The 17,898-nt window shown below is 42.7% G+C and overlaps 1 protein-coding gene across 4 annotated transcripts in view; it reads right to left on the bottom strand.

The window, feature by feature from the left end:
• Positions 1-2,385: 2,385 nt before the first annotated feature.
• LOC112215631 (limb region 1 protein homolog) overlaps positions 2,386-17,898 on the bottom strand; it is a 62,866-nt gene continuing 47,353 nt past the window's right edge. For all 4 annotated transcript variants that reach the window (XM_024374820.2, XM_024374818.2, XM_024374817.2 and 1 more), the window contains 2 exons: positions 13,591-13,752; positions 2,386-5,678 (listed from right to left, as the gene is read on the bottom strand). In XM_024374820.2, coding sequence (XP_024230588.1) covers positions 5,593-5,678; positions 13,591-13,752 — 248 coding nt within the window. In that variant the 3' untranslated portion in view covers positions 2,386-5,592. The remainder of the gene's footprint in view (positions 5,679-13,590; positions 13,753-17,898) is intronic.

The following is a 17,898-nucleotide window of genomic DNA, read 5'->3' as shown; positions in this document are numbered from 1 at the left end:
ACCACGCAGCCGTCATACTGCTCAGGAAGGAGACGCGTTCTGTCTCCTAGAGATGAACGTACTTTGGTGCGAAAAGTGCAAATCAATTCCAGAACAACAGCTAAGGACCTTGAGATGCTGGAGGAAACAGGTACAAAAGTATCTATATCCACAGTAAAACCAGTCCTATATCGACATAACCTGAAAGGCCGCTCAGCAAGGAAGAAGCTACTGCTCCAAAACCGCCATAAAAAAAGCAAGACTACGGTTTGAAACTGCATCGGTAGAACTGCAACAGCAGAACTGAAAAGGCGTGTGCAAGCAAGGAGGCCTACAAACCTGAGTCACACCAGCTCTGTCAGGAGGAATGGGCCAAAATTCACCCAAATTATTGTGGGAAGCTTGTAGAAGGCTACCCGAAACGTTTGACCCAAGTTAAACAATTTAAAGGCAATGCTCCCAAATACTTATTGAGTGTATGTAAACTTCTGACCTACTGGGAATGTAATGTAAGAAATAAAAGCTGAAATAAATAATTCTCTCTACTATTTCATGCCCCAAACAATTGGAAAGGGCATTCATCAGAGAAAATGACTTTGCCCCAGTCCTCCGCAGTCCAATCCCTGTACCTTTTGCAGAATATCAGTCTGTCCTTGGTGTTTTTCCTGGAGAGAAGTGGCTTCTTTGCTGCCCTTCTTGACACCAGGCCATCCTCCAAAAGTCTTCGCCTCACTGTGCGTGCAGATGCACTCACACCTGCCTGCTGCCATTCCTGAGCAAGCTCTATACTGGTGGTGCCCTAGATCCCGCAGCTGAATCAACTTTAGGAGACGGTCCTGGCGCTTGCAGGACTTTCTTGGGCGCCCTGAAGCCTTCTTCACAACAATTGAACCGCTCTCCTTGAAGTTCTTGATGATCCGATAAATGGTTGATTTAGTCGCAATCTTACTGGCAGCAATATCCTTGCCTGTGAAGCACTTTTTGTGCAAAGCAATGATGATGGCACGTGTTTCCTTGCAGGTAACCATGATTGACAGAGGAAGAACAATGATTCCAAGCACCACCCTCCTTTTGAAGCTTCCAGTCTGTTATTTGAACTCAGTCAGCATGACAGAGGGATCTCTAGCCTTGTCCTCATCAACACTCACACCTGTGTTAACGAGAGAATCACTGACATGTCAGCTGGTCCTTTTGTGGCAGGGCTGAAATGCAGTGGAAATGTTTTTGAGGGAATCAGTTAATTTGCATGGCAAAGAGGGACTTTGCAATTAATTGCAATTCATCTGATCGATCTTCATAACATTCTGGAGTATATGCAAATTGCCATCATACGAACTGAGGTAGCAGACTTTGTGAAAATGTATATTTCTATTATTTATTTATATATCCTTTGGCCACAACTGTACATACTGAGCGCACAAAAAATTAAGAACACCTTCCTTATATAGAGCTGCACCCTCCCTCAGAACAGGCTCAGTTTGTCAGGGCATGGACTCTACCAGGTGTCGAAAACGTTCCACAGGGATGGTGGCCCATGCTGACTTCAGTTCTGCCCACAGTTGAGTCAAGTTTTCTGGATGTCCTTTGGATGGTGGATCATTCTTGATACACATGGGAAACAGTGAGCTGGAAAAACTAGCTGTGTTGCAGTTCTTGACACAAACTGGTGTGCCTGGCACCTACTACCATACCCCATTCAAAAGGCACTTAAATATTTTGTCTTTCTCATTCACCCTCTGAACAGCACAAATACACAATCGATGTCTCAATTGTCTCAAGACTTAAAAACTCTTCTTTAACCGGTCTTCTCCCCTTCATCTATACTGATTTATTTAACAGGTGACATGAATAAGGGATCATAGCTTTCACCTGTATTCACCTGGTCAGTCATTGAAAGAGCAGGTGGTCTTAATGTTTTGAATACTCAGTGTTTATGTAGTGAAGATGTTTCTACAGCACCTCCAGAATCTAAATTAAAAGCATTTTCACAGAAATCGTATAATTTCTCAAAATGGTTTAGATTGAGCGCTTCCAGCAGGCCTTACATGTTGCGGTTTGTCGACTGTAAAGGACACAAGGAATCAAATGTGCAGTAAAACAGGAAGTTATTCCTGTTGTTTTATTAAAATACTTTAAATGCATCATCAAAAGACAAATGCAAGTATCACTTTCAGGCATCCACACCAATAAAGTGCATTTATTACTCAAGTCCCCATTCCTCTGGCGGCTCAAACCCAGAATACTGTGTTACCAGTGTGACTTGCCAGGAGTTCATACAGCCAGATAGTGCCATGGTAACAGCAAGCTTACTTTTGCCAAGTGTGCCCTTACATCTCAAAAAGAAGCCTGTGACGTACGCCACAAATGTAAATGTGAAATGAAAAAGCAAAAACGTCAACATAAACATGATTTTCATTGTTTTATTTGTAAACAAACCAACATCGTAAAACAACAAGACACACACATATATAGCAACTCAGAAAAGAACAAGGTAAAAAAAATATATACATTCACATAAATGGGCAGGAAATTACATGCAGACACAGAAAATCAAACAGACAGACAAAACTAGCAGCTACTCCACCGACAGTACAGGTCACCCCTCAACATTTCAAACCCTCTGTGAGTGGAAAAAAAAACTGCAAGGCAATCAAAAGTGTTCCCTTAGGTTGGAACGGGCCTCGACTGTGTCCTCCACAGAAACTAAATGGAAAAGTCAGATTGTAATAGATTGTGATCACTGGTGTACTTCTTCAACCAATAATACATGCAGCATAAACATAGTCTGAAATAGCAATAAAAATATATTTATTAAATTAATAAAACTGATAGTTGAGGGTGAGAGGAACAAAGGGGGTCACAGTCATCAAGGAAACACAAACCAGACATTATTAGCCACAGTAGTAATGGGTTTTGGTTAGTGATTTTTTTTTTTCAATTCTGGATTTTCACAGTATCATTTATCATCAGCATTACCAAATCAACCTGAGATGTGAAATTGGATCACTCATAATCTTGCATTTTAATGAGGGGACAGAACACAGTACAAGGCTTGGCACTGCGAACTCCAGAACCTAAGGTGAGCCTTGTGATAGACAATAGCTACTGCTTTCCTTACTTTTAACATTTCCTCCACTGTTACTGTATAATATACATTCCTTTTTAAAAATAAAACAGTCCCTGTAAAAAACAAGTCTCGAATGCATATTTTAATCAAATACGTTAACCGTATCTCCTGCCATTTGCATCATGACAAGTCACAATGAAAACACATCAAACACATCATAAAAACAGTCTATGACACATTCATTATTGGGGCCCATCACCTTCCCTTTTCACAAGTGCTCAGGTTATCTGGTAATTCGTATTTTTGGAAGCCCACTATGGCTATTTGAGTTAAGGGGAGATTATATACTACATTCACCGCAAAGGACAATGAAGAAGTTCAAACTGGTTTGCAATTGATATCCAGAGACAAGGTGTTCACAGTAAAGTTGTCTTTTTTAAAAACAAACATACCTACACGTGAGCACACACACAAATAGGAGCCTCCTATAAATACTGTGGTCAATTCCTCCTCCTAGCTAAGGCATAAAAGGTGCTTCTAGTGACAAGTAGCGTCACAGTCCAAAAAGAGCTTCTGTAGACTTATTTACAACAAATACTTGAGGCTTAACGGCAGCCCACTATTTACATCCAAATAATGCAAGAGAGGTATGAAACATAAATGGTATGTACAAATACAACATTTACCATAGGAAGAAGTTCAACAAAGCTTCATGCCAGGTGAAATAAGATACATTTTAAAATAGCTTAATAGTTATTTGGGGAGATCGAGATCAAGTTAACCAACACACAACCCTTTTAGGACATTCACCCACAGAATCAAACTCTGAAAGCTGCGATCTTTGCTCTTTGGGACCAAAAAAAGACAATTTTTCCCATCTCTAGAGTGATCGAAATCGACAGCACCAAAAACAACATTCATTAAATCAAGACAAAATAATTAACTACATCTTTTATGAAATTAAAAAGCACAGTAGGCCGACAGACTACGAGTAAAGGGAAATAAAAAAAGAGCACATTGTTACACATTCACAACTGGCCTGCGACAACCAGAAAGATGGAAGGCTTGGCTAGTCACGGCTACACAGTGCCTCCCCATTCTTTCTGTGTCAATGGAGCTCCGGTGTGGTCACTGTGGTGAACGGGTACTAAATGTACCGGCAAAGAAGTGGTAATACACAGGCACCTGTGAGGTGCAAGCAAAGCAACTAGGTATGACGTGTAAAATGGCTAAGAGTGATATGTCAAATGGCTAAGAGGCGGGGCGGCAGGGTAGCCTAGTGTTTAGAGCGTTGGACTAGTAACCGGAAGGTTGCAAGTTCAAACCCCCGAGCTGACAAGGTACAAATCTGTCGTTCTGCCCCTGAACAGGCAGTTAACCCACTGTTCCTAGGCCGTCATTGAAAATAAGAATTTGTTCTTAACTGACTTGCCTAGTTAAATAAAGGTTAAAAATATATAAAAAAATAAGTATGATTTATTTTTCATGCAAGGTGCTTTCAAAGCAAGTCTATCATAGAATGGCGTCATCTTTCACACATTACCTTCTGACATTAACAAATAAAAATGTCCACGTATTAAACCAGTAGCCATCCATACTTCACACCATATAACATACATTACATACAAACTGAAATAGATGACTGTTGGAGACCACCACAATACAGGTAATCTATTGTGAATGCCCCCACGGCCACATCACATTTACTTTCTAATTCTGAAATGGAATTGTCTTCTCATTATACTTTGGTGAGGCGGCATTTTTTGTCTCTCTCTCTCCAAATAACCCTGAGCTGCATTTTATAACTAACATGTATTTTAAACTGTGTTGGAAATAGAACAGGGTGTAGACGTAAGTGTAAAAATGGCCACAAGTCGAAAGGTTACATTGCATCTTCCAAGACAATACGGCATAGTGCAATGGTTAGGTTATGGGGGAGAAAATAACAGATAAGAAGTGATTAGGCAAGCGCGAAACACAAGAGGTTAGAATGAGATTGGTTAGAGCAGAGCGCTCCAACCCTGTTCCCGGAGAGCTACCCTTTCGCTCCAACCCCAGTTGTAAATAACCCGATTCAGCTTATCAACCTGCTAATTATTAGAATCAAGTGTGATAGATTAGAGTTGGAGTGAAAACCTACAGGACGGGAGCGCTCCACAAAAACGGTTAGAGGGTAGAATGAGATAAGAATAGACAAAGAGAGAGAAGAAAGTTGGTGCTGAGGGAAAAGAAAGTCCCCCAGACATCGGCTATGGCCCATGGTCACAGTCACTGTTGAGGTCAACATCAAGGTCACTGTTGTGAAGACGGCAGTCTGTCAGAGGGCTCAAATCAGTCCCTGTCCTGCATCCATCCATCCACGAGGAAGGAATGTCACGAAGCTAAATTGCAGTTTCTTCTCAGTTTGCAAAGCCCGTCAGACACTGCGGGAGTATACTAAGTTGCTTCCACAGACTCAATCCCTTTCACCTTCTGCTGTGGAGTTCGGTACTATCAAAATCTCCCTTTGGCTGCCGTTAGGTGTGTGTGTGTGTCGGTTGTCTCTTTTACAGAGTCTTCTGATGCCCGTTGGCCGAGAGCTTCCCAGACTCCGGGTCTGTGGGGCTGTTTGACAGTTGTAATTTATCCAGACCTGGCCAGGAAGAGATAAGGGGCAGAAATGTAATTAAAATAAACACAGTTAACCTTCAAGACGAGGAATGGAAAAAAATAAACTGCCTCCCACTGCCTCCGTCTGACATTTTCTACATCAGACATCCTGGGTCTGTCACAACAAGCTGGAGAGATGTCCCCCCTTCGCCTCATAATATTCACTGTCACATATCAGTCCTAAGGCACATTGGATTTTGCCGTCATTTCCCCACTTTGTCACTCGAGGTGTGTGTGTGACAGGAATCAACACTAGGCTATACATCTCTCTGGCTGCAGCCACAGTAGTCGTACTACTGCCTGAGTTGCAGAGAATGCAGACCCAGCTTGCCCCTGCAGACTTGGAAACGGTTAAGAGTTATAATACTAAGTCATAGGGAGACTGACTTCTTTGTAATTAGTGTTGATTATTACTGAAATGAACAAAAACCTAAACGTTTACTTCTCGTCAGTGCAAATAACTATGGCAAAAATTAGACGATATTCAATCATACAGCATTAATTTGGTTCAATCGGAGCATAAAGCGTAATAATAATGTAATTATTATAATACAACTATTCATTTGGGACAATTCATACAAATACAGTGACTCAATGCGCTGTACATAATAAAATAACACAAAATAGATAAAAAGACAAAGCAATATGCATCCCAAAGGCTGGCAGATCGATGTAATATGCTAGAGCAGCTAAATGCTAATCCCAGATGTTGTGTATCACGTTCAGCCAATCAGGTTGCAGCAGTCTGTTGTTTACCATTGGCTGAACGTGAGGTGCAACATCAGGAAGTAGTATTCCTAGGCATTTGCCACTCTAGCATGGTAGAGGAAAATAAGTGTTTCATTCAGTATGCATATTTTCCCCCTTCTCGTCGTTAAATAAAATTGAGGAAATCGAAGCCTTTGCAGCCTGAATGGAGAATGTTTTCGGCACAAACCGGTCCACGGGGGGGTACGAGTGTATTGCCGGCTGCATACAATGCATTTGGCCGGTAAAATGAACTCAATATCGAGATCAAACATTCGAAGCAGCATAGTGATCTGAATGGTCTGGTTTTATTAGAAGGTCTCATGTCGGCTGCTGAAGATCCCAAGATTCAACATGGTGAAATCTTTGCCAATCAAAAGTATGCAGACGTTCGGTCTTCTGCCAATGGGCTAGCTAGCTATACTGCTGCAGTTAATAGCCAACTTAGCTTGCTGATACAGTACTTCCCTGTTTCTGGTGCATGTATTTCATGATAGCCGTTTACTACAAACCCTTGCTACAACCAGTGGTAACTTTGTTTCAACGTTTTATCACGTCATTGTAAAGAGGCACCTCTACCGCGGGAAACGGTCTCGACCGAGCAGGGCTCCAAAGTAACATTTTTCATTGGTAGCACTGGTGCTCCCAACTAACACAATTTTTTTTTTTAAAGGTAGGAGACATTTTGGAAAATATATATATTTTTTTTAATTGATTGAAATGCAGCCTATATTGGGCCTATATGAATTTGAGCTACCTTTGAAGCACATGTTGTGCGCTAGAAACTATACTGAACAAAAATATAAAAAAACGCAACATGTAAAGTGTTTCATGAGCTGAAATAAAAAGATCCCAGAAAAGTTCCATACATACAAAAAGCGTATAGTGCTCTCTAGTGCACTCGGAAACAACCTTACAGCGAAACCTTTTCATTACAACAATTATTATCTGGGATATATTTTTCATAGTCGCACAGTGGTCCAAAAATAAAATTCCTGGTCACACAGCAAAATATTTTGTTGAACTTTAGAGACCTGCAACCAAGCAGCTTGGCTTTTTGACCTGAATGCCCAGTCTTTAGTCTGCTGTTCTACAAAACGTTTTAAAGCTAATTTCCGGCAATTCTACATATTTCCACATAGCTCACTAATTAGTCTATATATTAGCCCATTATAGGAGATGTGAATTGTTCTAATGATTTACATCAGCTACTGTGAACGACCAAATAAATTACAGTGCCTTGCGAAAGTATTCGGCCCCCTTGAACTTTGCGACCTTTTGCCACATTTCAGGCTTCAAACATAAAGATATAAAACTGTATTTTTTTGTGAAGAATCAACAACAAGTGGGACACAATCATGAAGTGGAACGACATTTATTGGATATTTCAAACTTTTTTAACAAATCAAAAACTGAAAAATTGGGCGTGCAAAATTATTCAGCCCCCTTAAGTTAATACTTTGTAGCGCCACCTTTTGCTGCGATTACAGCTGTAAGTCGCTTGGGGTATGTCTCTATCAGTTTTGCACATCGAGAGACTGAAATTTTTTCCCATTCCTCCTTGCAAAACAGCTCGAGCTCAGTGAGGTTGGATGGAGAGCATTTGTGAACAGCAGTTTTCAGTTCTTTCCACAGCTTCTCGATTGGATTCAGGTCTGGACTTTGGCTTGGCCATTCTAACACCTGGATATGTTTAGTTTTGAACCATTCCATTGTAGATTTTGCTTTATGTTTTGGATCATTGTCTTGTTGGAAGACAAATCTCCGTCCCAGTCTCAGGTCTTTTGCAGACTCCATCAGGTTTTCTTCCAGAATGGTCCTGTATTTGGCTCCATCCATCTTCCCATCAATTTTAACCATCTTCCCTGTCCCTGCTGAAGAAAAGCAGGCCCAAACCATGATGCTGCCACCACCATGTTTGACAGTGGGGATGGTGTGTTCAGGGTGATGAGCTGTGTTGCTTTTACGCCAAACATAACGTTTTGCATTGTTGCCAAAAAGTTCAATTTTGGTTTCATCTGACCAGAGCACCTTCTTCCACATGTTTGGTGTGTCTCCCAGGTGGCTTGTGGCAAACTTTAAACGACACTTTTTATGGATATCTTTAAGAAATGGCTTTCTTCTTGCCACTCTTCCATAAAGGCCAGATTTGTGCAATATACGACTGATTGTTGTCCTATGGACAGAGTCTCCCTACCTCAGCTGTAGATCTCTGCAGTTCATCCAGAGTGATCATGGGCCTCTTGGCTGCATCTCTGATCAGTCTTCTCCTTGTATGAGCTGAAAGTTTAGAGGGACGGCCAGGTCTTGGTAGATTTACAGTGGTCTGATACTCCTTCCATTTCAATATTATCGCTTGCACAGTACTCCTTGGGATGTTTAAAGCTTGGGAAATCTTTTTGTATCCAAATCCGGCTTTAAACTTCTTCACAACAGTATCTCGGACCTGCCTGGTGTGTTCCTTGTTCTTCATGATGCTCTCTGCGCTTTTAACGGACCTCTGAGACTATCACAGTGCAGGTGCATTTATACGGAGACTTGATTACACACAGGTGGATTGTATTTATCATCATTAGTCATTTAGGTCAACATTGGATCATTCAGAGATCCTCACTGAACTTCTGGAGAGAGTTTGCTGCACTGAAAGTAAAGGGGCTGAATAATTTTGCACGCCCAATTTTTCAGTTTTTGATTTGTTAAAAAAGTTTGAAATATCCAATAAATGTCGTTCCACTTCATGATTGTGTCCCACTTGTTGTTGATTCTTCACAAAAAAATACAGTTTTATATCTTATGTTTGAAGCCTGAAATGTGGCAAAAGGTCGCAAAGTTCAAGGGGGCCGAATACTTTCGCAAGGCACTGTAAAACAGAAAATCTCCTGAAGACAAGATGACATCGCTTAAATCTTCCCCTACACCCAACTCAAATTATCTTTCAATCTATTGTCCTCCCACTAGAACCAGTTACACATTTGGGTTCACAAGCTGTTTGGGCAAAATATGGTTCATAATACAGTTGTATCAGGTCACTCCACCAAACTTCCTGCTGAATGCTGCCTTTTCATTGTTACAGCCTAATGAACCTAGTGCTGAATTACCAATGACCAAACAAGGTGAATAACGTAGCCTATAGACCTGGGGCTGCAATTGCTGGATTCAATCACTAGAAGTAGATGACATTATCACATGCTGTCAAAAGGAAGCATTCTGTGAGTGGGACAGGAGTGACAGCAAATTCATTTGTTGACAATTGTGTACAGAATAGCGCTACAAGTTGCAGTTTTGACAATTGAGTTCATGAACTTTGTTAAACGGAGAATGAACGTGCCTGTCCAGTCTGCCAGGGCTGCCTGCTACACTCTAATCTTGAGGGGAGTTTCTTTACAAACACGCATCCAATCTCCTTGGGTCCGGAACGTTACTAAACCAATCACAAGCTTCAATCTGCTACGGTTCACAGTGCGGTGGCAGGAAAATTATGGATCTCCCGAGTGAAGCTGACGTGGTCACAATGCTCATGATATAGAATTGCAGGCGCATATGCTCCGATTTCAAAATGATTTGGAGGCACAGTTGAAAAGAAAACACAATGAATGGAGTGGACTAATTAGAAAATAAAAGCAGTAGTTTTTGTTCAATGTGTGAGAAATAAAAGGTGTGTTGTGTGAAGAGGGTCAAATGTGTGTGTCTCAATGCGTGAGAGTTGGCAGCACTGGGTGAAAAGCCTTGACATGAGATGGCGCCGATAGATAGGGCAGCCGTGCTTCTAGCGCCAAAGCAACTTTGGTGTATTTAGTTTTGTATGTGTTATTTCTTACATTAATAGCCCAGAATTTGTTTTGTGTCATTACATACACCCGTATGTAACTCACCAGCATTACCACCAGGAATACGACATTCCCGAATTGGTCCTTCGTTCCCATACCCCCCAGGGCAATTTATCTGATTCCAGAGGCTGATCGAAAACACCGCAGGCAAAGAAGAAGTATTCGGGATGAACTCCTAGTCCGACTCAGGAGGTGCGCACATCACCCACCGCTTCCGAGTATATTACTCGCTAATGTTCAGTCTCTGTATAATAAAGTAGACGAGCTCAGGGCGAGGATCTCCTTCCAGAGATATATCAGGGATTGTAACATACTCTGTTTCATGGAAACATAGCTCTCTCGGGACATACTGTCTGAGTCCATTCAGCCAGTTGGGTTCTCAGTTCATCGCGCAGACAGAAAAGGAAGGGCGGGTGTGTATGTTTCAAAATTAACTACTCATGGTGTGATTGTGATAACATACAGAAACTCAATTCCTTTTGTTCACCCGACCTAGAACACCTCAATCAAATACCGACAATATTACCCCCCAAGATAATGGTCTTCGGTTAGTGTCACAGCTGTGTATATTCCCCCTCAAGCCGATACCACGACGGCTCTCAAAGAACTACACTGGACTCTATGCCAACTGGAAACCGCTTATCCTGGAGGCCGCATTTATTGTAGCCGGGGATTTTAACAAAACTAATCTGAGAATAACGCTACTGAAGTTTACCAACACACTATATGTAGCACTAACTCAGAGAAAGCATCGGACAACTTTTCGCAATGCCTACAAAGCCCTCCAATGCCCCCCCTTTGGCAAATCTGATCACAACTCCATTTTGCTCCTCCCTTCCTATAGGCAGAATCTCAAACAAGAAGTGCTACGGACTATTCAACGCTGGTCTGACCAATCGGAATCCCATGCTTCAAGATTGTTTTGATCGTGTGGACTGGGAAATGTTCCAGGTGGCCACAGAATAATATCAACGAATACATGGATAAGGTGACTGAGTTTATCAGGAAATGTATAGGAGATGTTGTACCCACTGTGACTATTAAAACCTGCCCAAACCAGAAACCATGGCAGCATTCGCGCAAAACTGAAAGCGCGAACCATCACATTTGACCATGGCAAGGTGTAGTTATTCCCTCAGTAAGGCAATCAAACAGGCAAAACATCAGTACAGAGACAAAGTGGACTCGCAATTCAACAACTCAGACACGAGATGTATGTGGCAGGCTCTACAGACAATTACGGACTACAAAGGGAAAACCAGCCACGTCGCGGACACCCGACGTCTTGCTTCCGGATAAGCTAAACACCTTTTTCAGCTGCTTTCCAGATAACACAGTGCCACCGACGCGGCCACTCCCAAGGATTGTGGGCTCTCCTTTTCCGTGGCCGACTTGAGTAAGACATTGAAGCGTGTTAACCCTCGCAAGTGTAACGATGTACGCTGAGAGTCGGGAAGCAAGTTCAGGGAGTGAATACATTTAATTAATAAATGAACAAAACAAGAAACATGAACAGCGCACAGACAAGAAACAGGAACATTGACGACTGGGGAAGAAACCAAAGGGAGTGACATACAAAGGGCAGGTAATCAAGGAGATGATGGAGTCCAGGTGAGTGTCATTGTGCGCGTAACGCTGGTGACAGGTGTGCAGCCTAACAAGCAGCCTGGTGACCTAGAGGACGGAGAGGGAGCACACGTAACAGAAAGGCTGCCGGCCCAGACGACATTCCTATCCGCGTCCTAAGAGCATGTGCAGACCAGCTGGCTGGAGAGTTTACGGACATATTCAATATCTCCCTATCCCAGTCTGCTGTCCCCACATGCTTCAAGATGGCCACCATTGTTCCTGTACCCAAGAAGGCAAAGGTAACTGAACTAAATGACTATTGCCCTGTAGCACTCACTTCTGTCATCATGAAGTGCTTTGAGAGTCAAGGAACATATCACCTCTACCTTACCTGATACTCTAGACCCACTTCAAATTTGCTTACCGCCCCAATAGATCCACAGACGATGCAATCGCCATCGCACCGCACACTACCCTATCCCATCTGGACAAGAGGAATACCCATGTAAGAATGCTGTTCATTGACTACAGCTCAGCATTCAACACCATAGTACCCTCCAAGCTCATTATTAAGCTGGGTCCTGGACTTCCTGACGGGCCACCCCCAGGTGGTGAAGGTAGGAAACACCACCACTTTGCTGATCCTCAACAGGGGCCCCACAAGGGTGAGTGCTCAGCCCCCTCCTGTAGTCCCTGTTCACCATGACTGCGTGGCCAAGTGTGCTTCCAACTCAATCATCAAGTTTGCAGATGACAACATTAGTAGGCCTGATTACCAACAACGACAAGACAGCCTACAGGGAGGAGGTGAGGGCCCTGGGTGAGTGGTGCCAGGAAAATAACCTCTCGCTCAACGTCAACAAAACAAAGGAGCTGATCATGGGCTTCAGGAAACATTAGAGGGAGCATTGTTGTGAACTTGTTAGATATTACTGCACTGTTGGAGCTAGAAACACAAGCATTTCACTAGACCTGCAATAACATCTACTAAACTTGTGTATGTGACCAATACAATTTAATTTGATTTGATTACCTGGCTTTAAAGGGATAGTTCACCCAAATTACATATTGGGTTTGCTTACAATATATGAGGTATGACTGCAATAGATGCTTTGGTTTAATTTCTCTGGCACTGAAGTTTTAGCATTTGTGGAAGAAATCCCATTCACGTCATGACACCGATATTAGCATTATTATAACATACAGAAATGGTTCGTCGAGATCGGTGTGGAAGAACTTGACTGGCCTGTACAGACCTCTAACCTCAACCCCATCGAACACCTTTGGGATGAATTGAACCGCCGATTGCGAGCCAGGCCTAAACGCCCAACATCAATGCACAACCTTACTAATGCTCGTGGCTGAATGGAAGCAAGTCCCCGCAGCAATGTTCCAACATATTGTGGAAAGCCTTCCCAGAATAGAGGTGGCTGTTATAGCAGCAAAGGGGGGACCAACTCCATATTAAATGCCAGTTTGACCAATATCTTATCGTCAAAGGTATTAAAAGCAGTACTCAAATCTAAAAGACTGTACAGGTGGAGGATTTCAAACGCACAGAGTGTGCTTTCATCAATTGTTGAAAACAATATTCTCTGATTGTCCTCGTTGTCTGTAGTAATCTATGATAAGGCTTTATTATTGTATATAGCAATGCATTCTTTAAGAATGTCGGTAACTCAAGGAACCAGTAATAACGTCATTTCAGCTTTGTTTGACATGAACATAAGTATATGAATATAAAAATGTTACCCAATGCTTTCAAGAGTTCCTCTCGGACCGCTGAGGTAAACTTCCGGACTAGGCAGAGAGTAGTTACCACGGCAAACAGCAAGTTGTACGATAGGACGATATAGAAGTTTCCCAGCCAATTGAATCTCCCGAAGTCTCCGAGAAGGTCAAACCTGGTGATACCTGTGAAGAGTGTGAAGATGTTAAATAAAAGAACAGCAGTTTCAATATTTTGCTATTTGAGTGGATTACAACACAAAACAATGAATATAACTATATCATGATAATTTAGAAATACCGGACCATAGTTTATTATGTTTTTATTTGACTTCAAGCACGGATAATTTCACAACACTGACACCATCTCTAACCCCTGGTTGAATTATCTAAGTCACAGGAGTTTGGTGGCAACTTAATTGGGCAGGACGGCCTCATAGGAATGGCTGGAACGGAATCGATGCAACGATAACGAACTCAAACACATGGTTTCCTTGGGTTTGATACCATTCCATTTACTCCATTCCAGCCATTATTATGAGCCCCTCAGCAGCCCCTGTGGTCTAAGTAATGTAGGCCTATCAATATTCTCTGATTCCCATTGAGGCAGTGACCAGCAGCATTACATGATCTGACACTGTGGACTGAAAACCAAGAGCAATCGATACACACATGGGGCACAAAAATGTTACAAAAAACCTGGAGAGAAAAAGTGAGCTTGGATTATTTCCCAATGACAGGCACTAAGTCTACATGTTCCTTTTTCCAAACACCTTTGGCAAGACAAGAGTTGTGTTAATAATCACAAACCCTTCCCTTTCCACTACTGCTTCAGCGAATTAACTATTTATGAATGTCTGTTCTGTCGGCAGTTGAGGCACTTTGAAAAGCGTCTCTTCAATAGCCTGACTCTTTCAACAGGCAAGAAAGGCCAAATTGAAAGAAGTGCTTATACCCAAAAACCATTTGATGTACACTGTATACTAAGATGCTCAGGCATTGCCGGATCCAGGACGGACGAAAATAAAACCAAAATAGCCGAACCCTTTATATAAATGATTTAGCGGCCAATGCCGCTCTTCCTGAGATAAAGTCATCTCCATTGTCTGACGTTTGGCAGATTACTAATATTCCTTTCATAGGAAAGTGTTTTGTTAGTGGGACTGTATAGACAATTTGTTAGCGTGCAAAAATCGAGTGGAACAAAAAAAATACAGAAATGAGCCACACCCCAGGCAACATGGGTATCAATGGGACACAGTCACCTGCACATACACCTGAGTCAACTGTTGATGTACAAGCAGAATCTTGTAGGTTTCCGATGTTGCCGAGACCGCTTGTACAACTCATGGCGGGCGGGCCTGACCTCCCCCCTGCGAGAGGGAATCCTCAGTTTCAGGCCAGTCAGAGCCATTCACTCCATGTCTTGTCTCAGTGTATGCTTCGTATGAATCACACACACCGTAAACAAAACAATGTCTGAAATTCATCAGAACTTCACAAAAGCTACTTCAATATGGCCCAGTAGCCACCTCATCCTGTCCTCTATTTAGCTACGCACACTTCTGCAGTTACTGAGGAGGAACTAATGTGGAGACGTGCTGCAAACAGTTTCAATGCATTGGGAGGTTGTCTCCACTGCTCCACCCATCCATCTCTCTAACATTGACAGAGACGGAACAGAGTTGCTAATCCCTCGTTTCTCTAGTGGGGCCAGTTGCCTTTTACAGCCACGCTGGGACTCCGCCAGACCTGAGCGGGTTTTCCAATTTCAAACCATCTGTCATGGCAGATCACACGCTGCATGCAGAGGCGTCAACACCCTATTGTTTTCCTATTTATTTATCATGGGCTACTGCTTCTTCTAGAACCTTCCAGAATGTTCCACCAGCCCCGGCCAGTACAATAACATCTCAGTCCCAAATGGCACCTTATTCCCTATATAGTGCACTACTTTTGACTAGAGCCCTGGCCAGAAGAAGTACACTACGCAAGGGAATAGGGTTCCATTTGGGACGCAGCCCCAGACTCATCTCAGTAGTCGAGGGTTTTGCTGCAAAAGAAATGTACTCAAAAAAGTGACAGGATAACCTACCCTGAGGTGGATTAAAACACGTCAGTTGTAAATAGTCTTCACTCTTATCGTCCGAAGCAGTGGAACTCATTCATTCCTGTGCTTTCAATGTTCTCTACCCGTGTGAACTAAATAACAGTGCATGCAGCCCACCTTTCAAAGTAAAACCATGACAAGCCTACCCAATATCAATACATGAACCAACCAGTCACTTCAGCGGTCTTGATCAAGTTTCGCAATTCATAAACTGGCATAGCTCACAGTGTGAGGTAATGTTCTTGGACCCCCCTTCGGTAATGCCTGCGAAACTGCTGCGTGGCAATCAATTTGGTGTCTGGAAAGATGTATTTACAGCCTCTAAGCAGTTGGCAAGCTTCAAGGGCCTTGAAACAAGTTGCTTGTAAAAGAGAGGCAGAGAGGTTGGAGAGATGGCAGTCAATACACCTTGCCACACCGGTCAAGCCTAATTAATTTCTAATGCAAAACATTTTGATCTTGGTTTGGTATTTGGAGCTGTTGGGAAGTAAAGTTTTTGGGGTCCTTTGGAATGGCTCCGTTAGCAGAAGGGGAAACGATGCTTACGTCCCAAGGGCCCATAGGGCTCTGGTCAAAGGAAGTGCACTTTGTAGGGAATACGGTGCCATTTGGGATGCTGCCTATATATTGTGTGTCTAGAGATGACGTAACCTCTCATAGAAGAACCTGTCTTCCTCCGATCACACGATTCACTTCAACCCAGTTTTTTTCATCACCATTTGCAGAATGTATCATTATGTATCACTGTGTGTATGTGGGCCAAGTGATATCCAACATGTCTCACAATCCATTCCAAGTAAGATGGAAGCCGTTGTGGGTGATTACATTTGCTGATTCATTCTGATCATTCATCCACTAATTTGCGAGAATGGTGGCCTATGTATTAATTCGACTTCAGATAAGGAACGATAAATGACTATTTAGAATTGCATCTATGTAATAAATGATCATTTTCTGAGATGGTTTATACTCTGGTAGGGTGCATCCCAAATGGCACCCTATACCCTATATAGAGCACTACATTTGAGCAGAGCCCAGCCACCGTGTATTATCCCAGGAACAGCAGCCAGGCTGACAGTAGTGACCCGAGTCCTCTCTCATCTTACTGTGTTTTTTGGGGACACTGCAGACAAAATTTGCACAAACATGCAGGGAAGAAAAATAACTTCTCGGTGGGAGCGATGGGGGTGGGGTCCCCCAAATGTCCACCATGGTTTAAAGTAGTGCACCATGTAGGGAATACGGTGCCATTTGGGACACATCCTATACCACTCTGATGCTTTCAAAACACACACACTTCGATAACTGGTCCACCTGTAAAGCCTAGCCTCTTTTAGCCCCCCCAAATAAAGTGTGTTCATTGGACTTTTACCCTTGTCTGCACCCTAACTAACCCCGACGTTGCTGCCACTGAGAAACGAGCACTCCCATTTCAGTAGCATTACAGGTCCCATGGCCCTCCTTCAAGAGAAGCTTAAATAAAACATGGCCGACAGGACTACTGTAGCAGCGGGTAACATTAGCCACAGGATCTCCTACAGCCCCTCAACTCTGTGCAGTTTATTTCTCTCAGACATGCGTTCAAATACGTTGAGTGCCAGATGGGCAGGGTTTACAGTTTTGGGACTTTTCTATTGGTTTATTAAGCCAGGCAAGCACAAACAGGTACATATAAAATATTTTAAACAGTTGAAACCCAAGTAATGACTTATTTTGCTACATCAATCATGCTCTCTGGTTTACACACACAATGTTTGCCATGTTAATATCTTCACAAAATAGCAGAACGGTAACACTAAAAGAGTTTACCTCTCCCATAACATTGACACACACATTACACAAGCATACACACTCCCTCTCCCCACGTCTTTCTCCTTTGGCTGAGGGGGGGGGCATTCATTTATTCCTTTTCATCTATTCAGTGTCACAGAGCAGAACCTGTGGTATTTTGTAAAGCTCTCTATGACTCACTGTAAGCCAACACACACACACACACACACACACACACACACACACACACACACACACACACGATGGTGCTATTTGAACAGCTGTGTCTGCTCCCTGCGTGTTTATTAGTGCCATTGTTATGCCGCTGCTATCATGTCATTTTCTCCCACTCTTGCTCCATTCTCTTCTTAAATCGCTATGGCAAACTATGAAGGAATTTAACTTGTTAACCTTAACGGTCTGTGAGTGGGGGGGGGGGGATTCACCTTGCC

The sequence above is a fragment of the Oncorhynchus tshawytscha genome, linkage group LG16, assembly GCF_018296145.1.
Source record: "Oncorhynchus tshawytscha isolate Ot180627B linkage group LG16, Otsh_v2.0, whole genome shotgun sequence".
In the NCBI taxonomy this organism is placed as follows: domain Eukaryota; kingdom Metazoa; phylum Chordata; class Actinopteri; order Salmoniformes; family Salmonidae; genus Oncorhynchus; species Oncorhynchus tshawytscha.
Note: the sequence above shows the minus strand (reverse complement) of the source record. Positions and strands in the feature narration are given on the sequence as shown.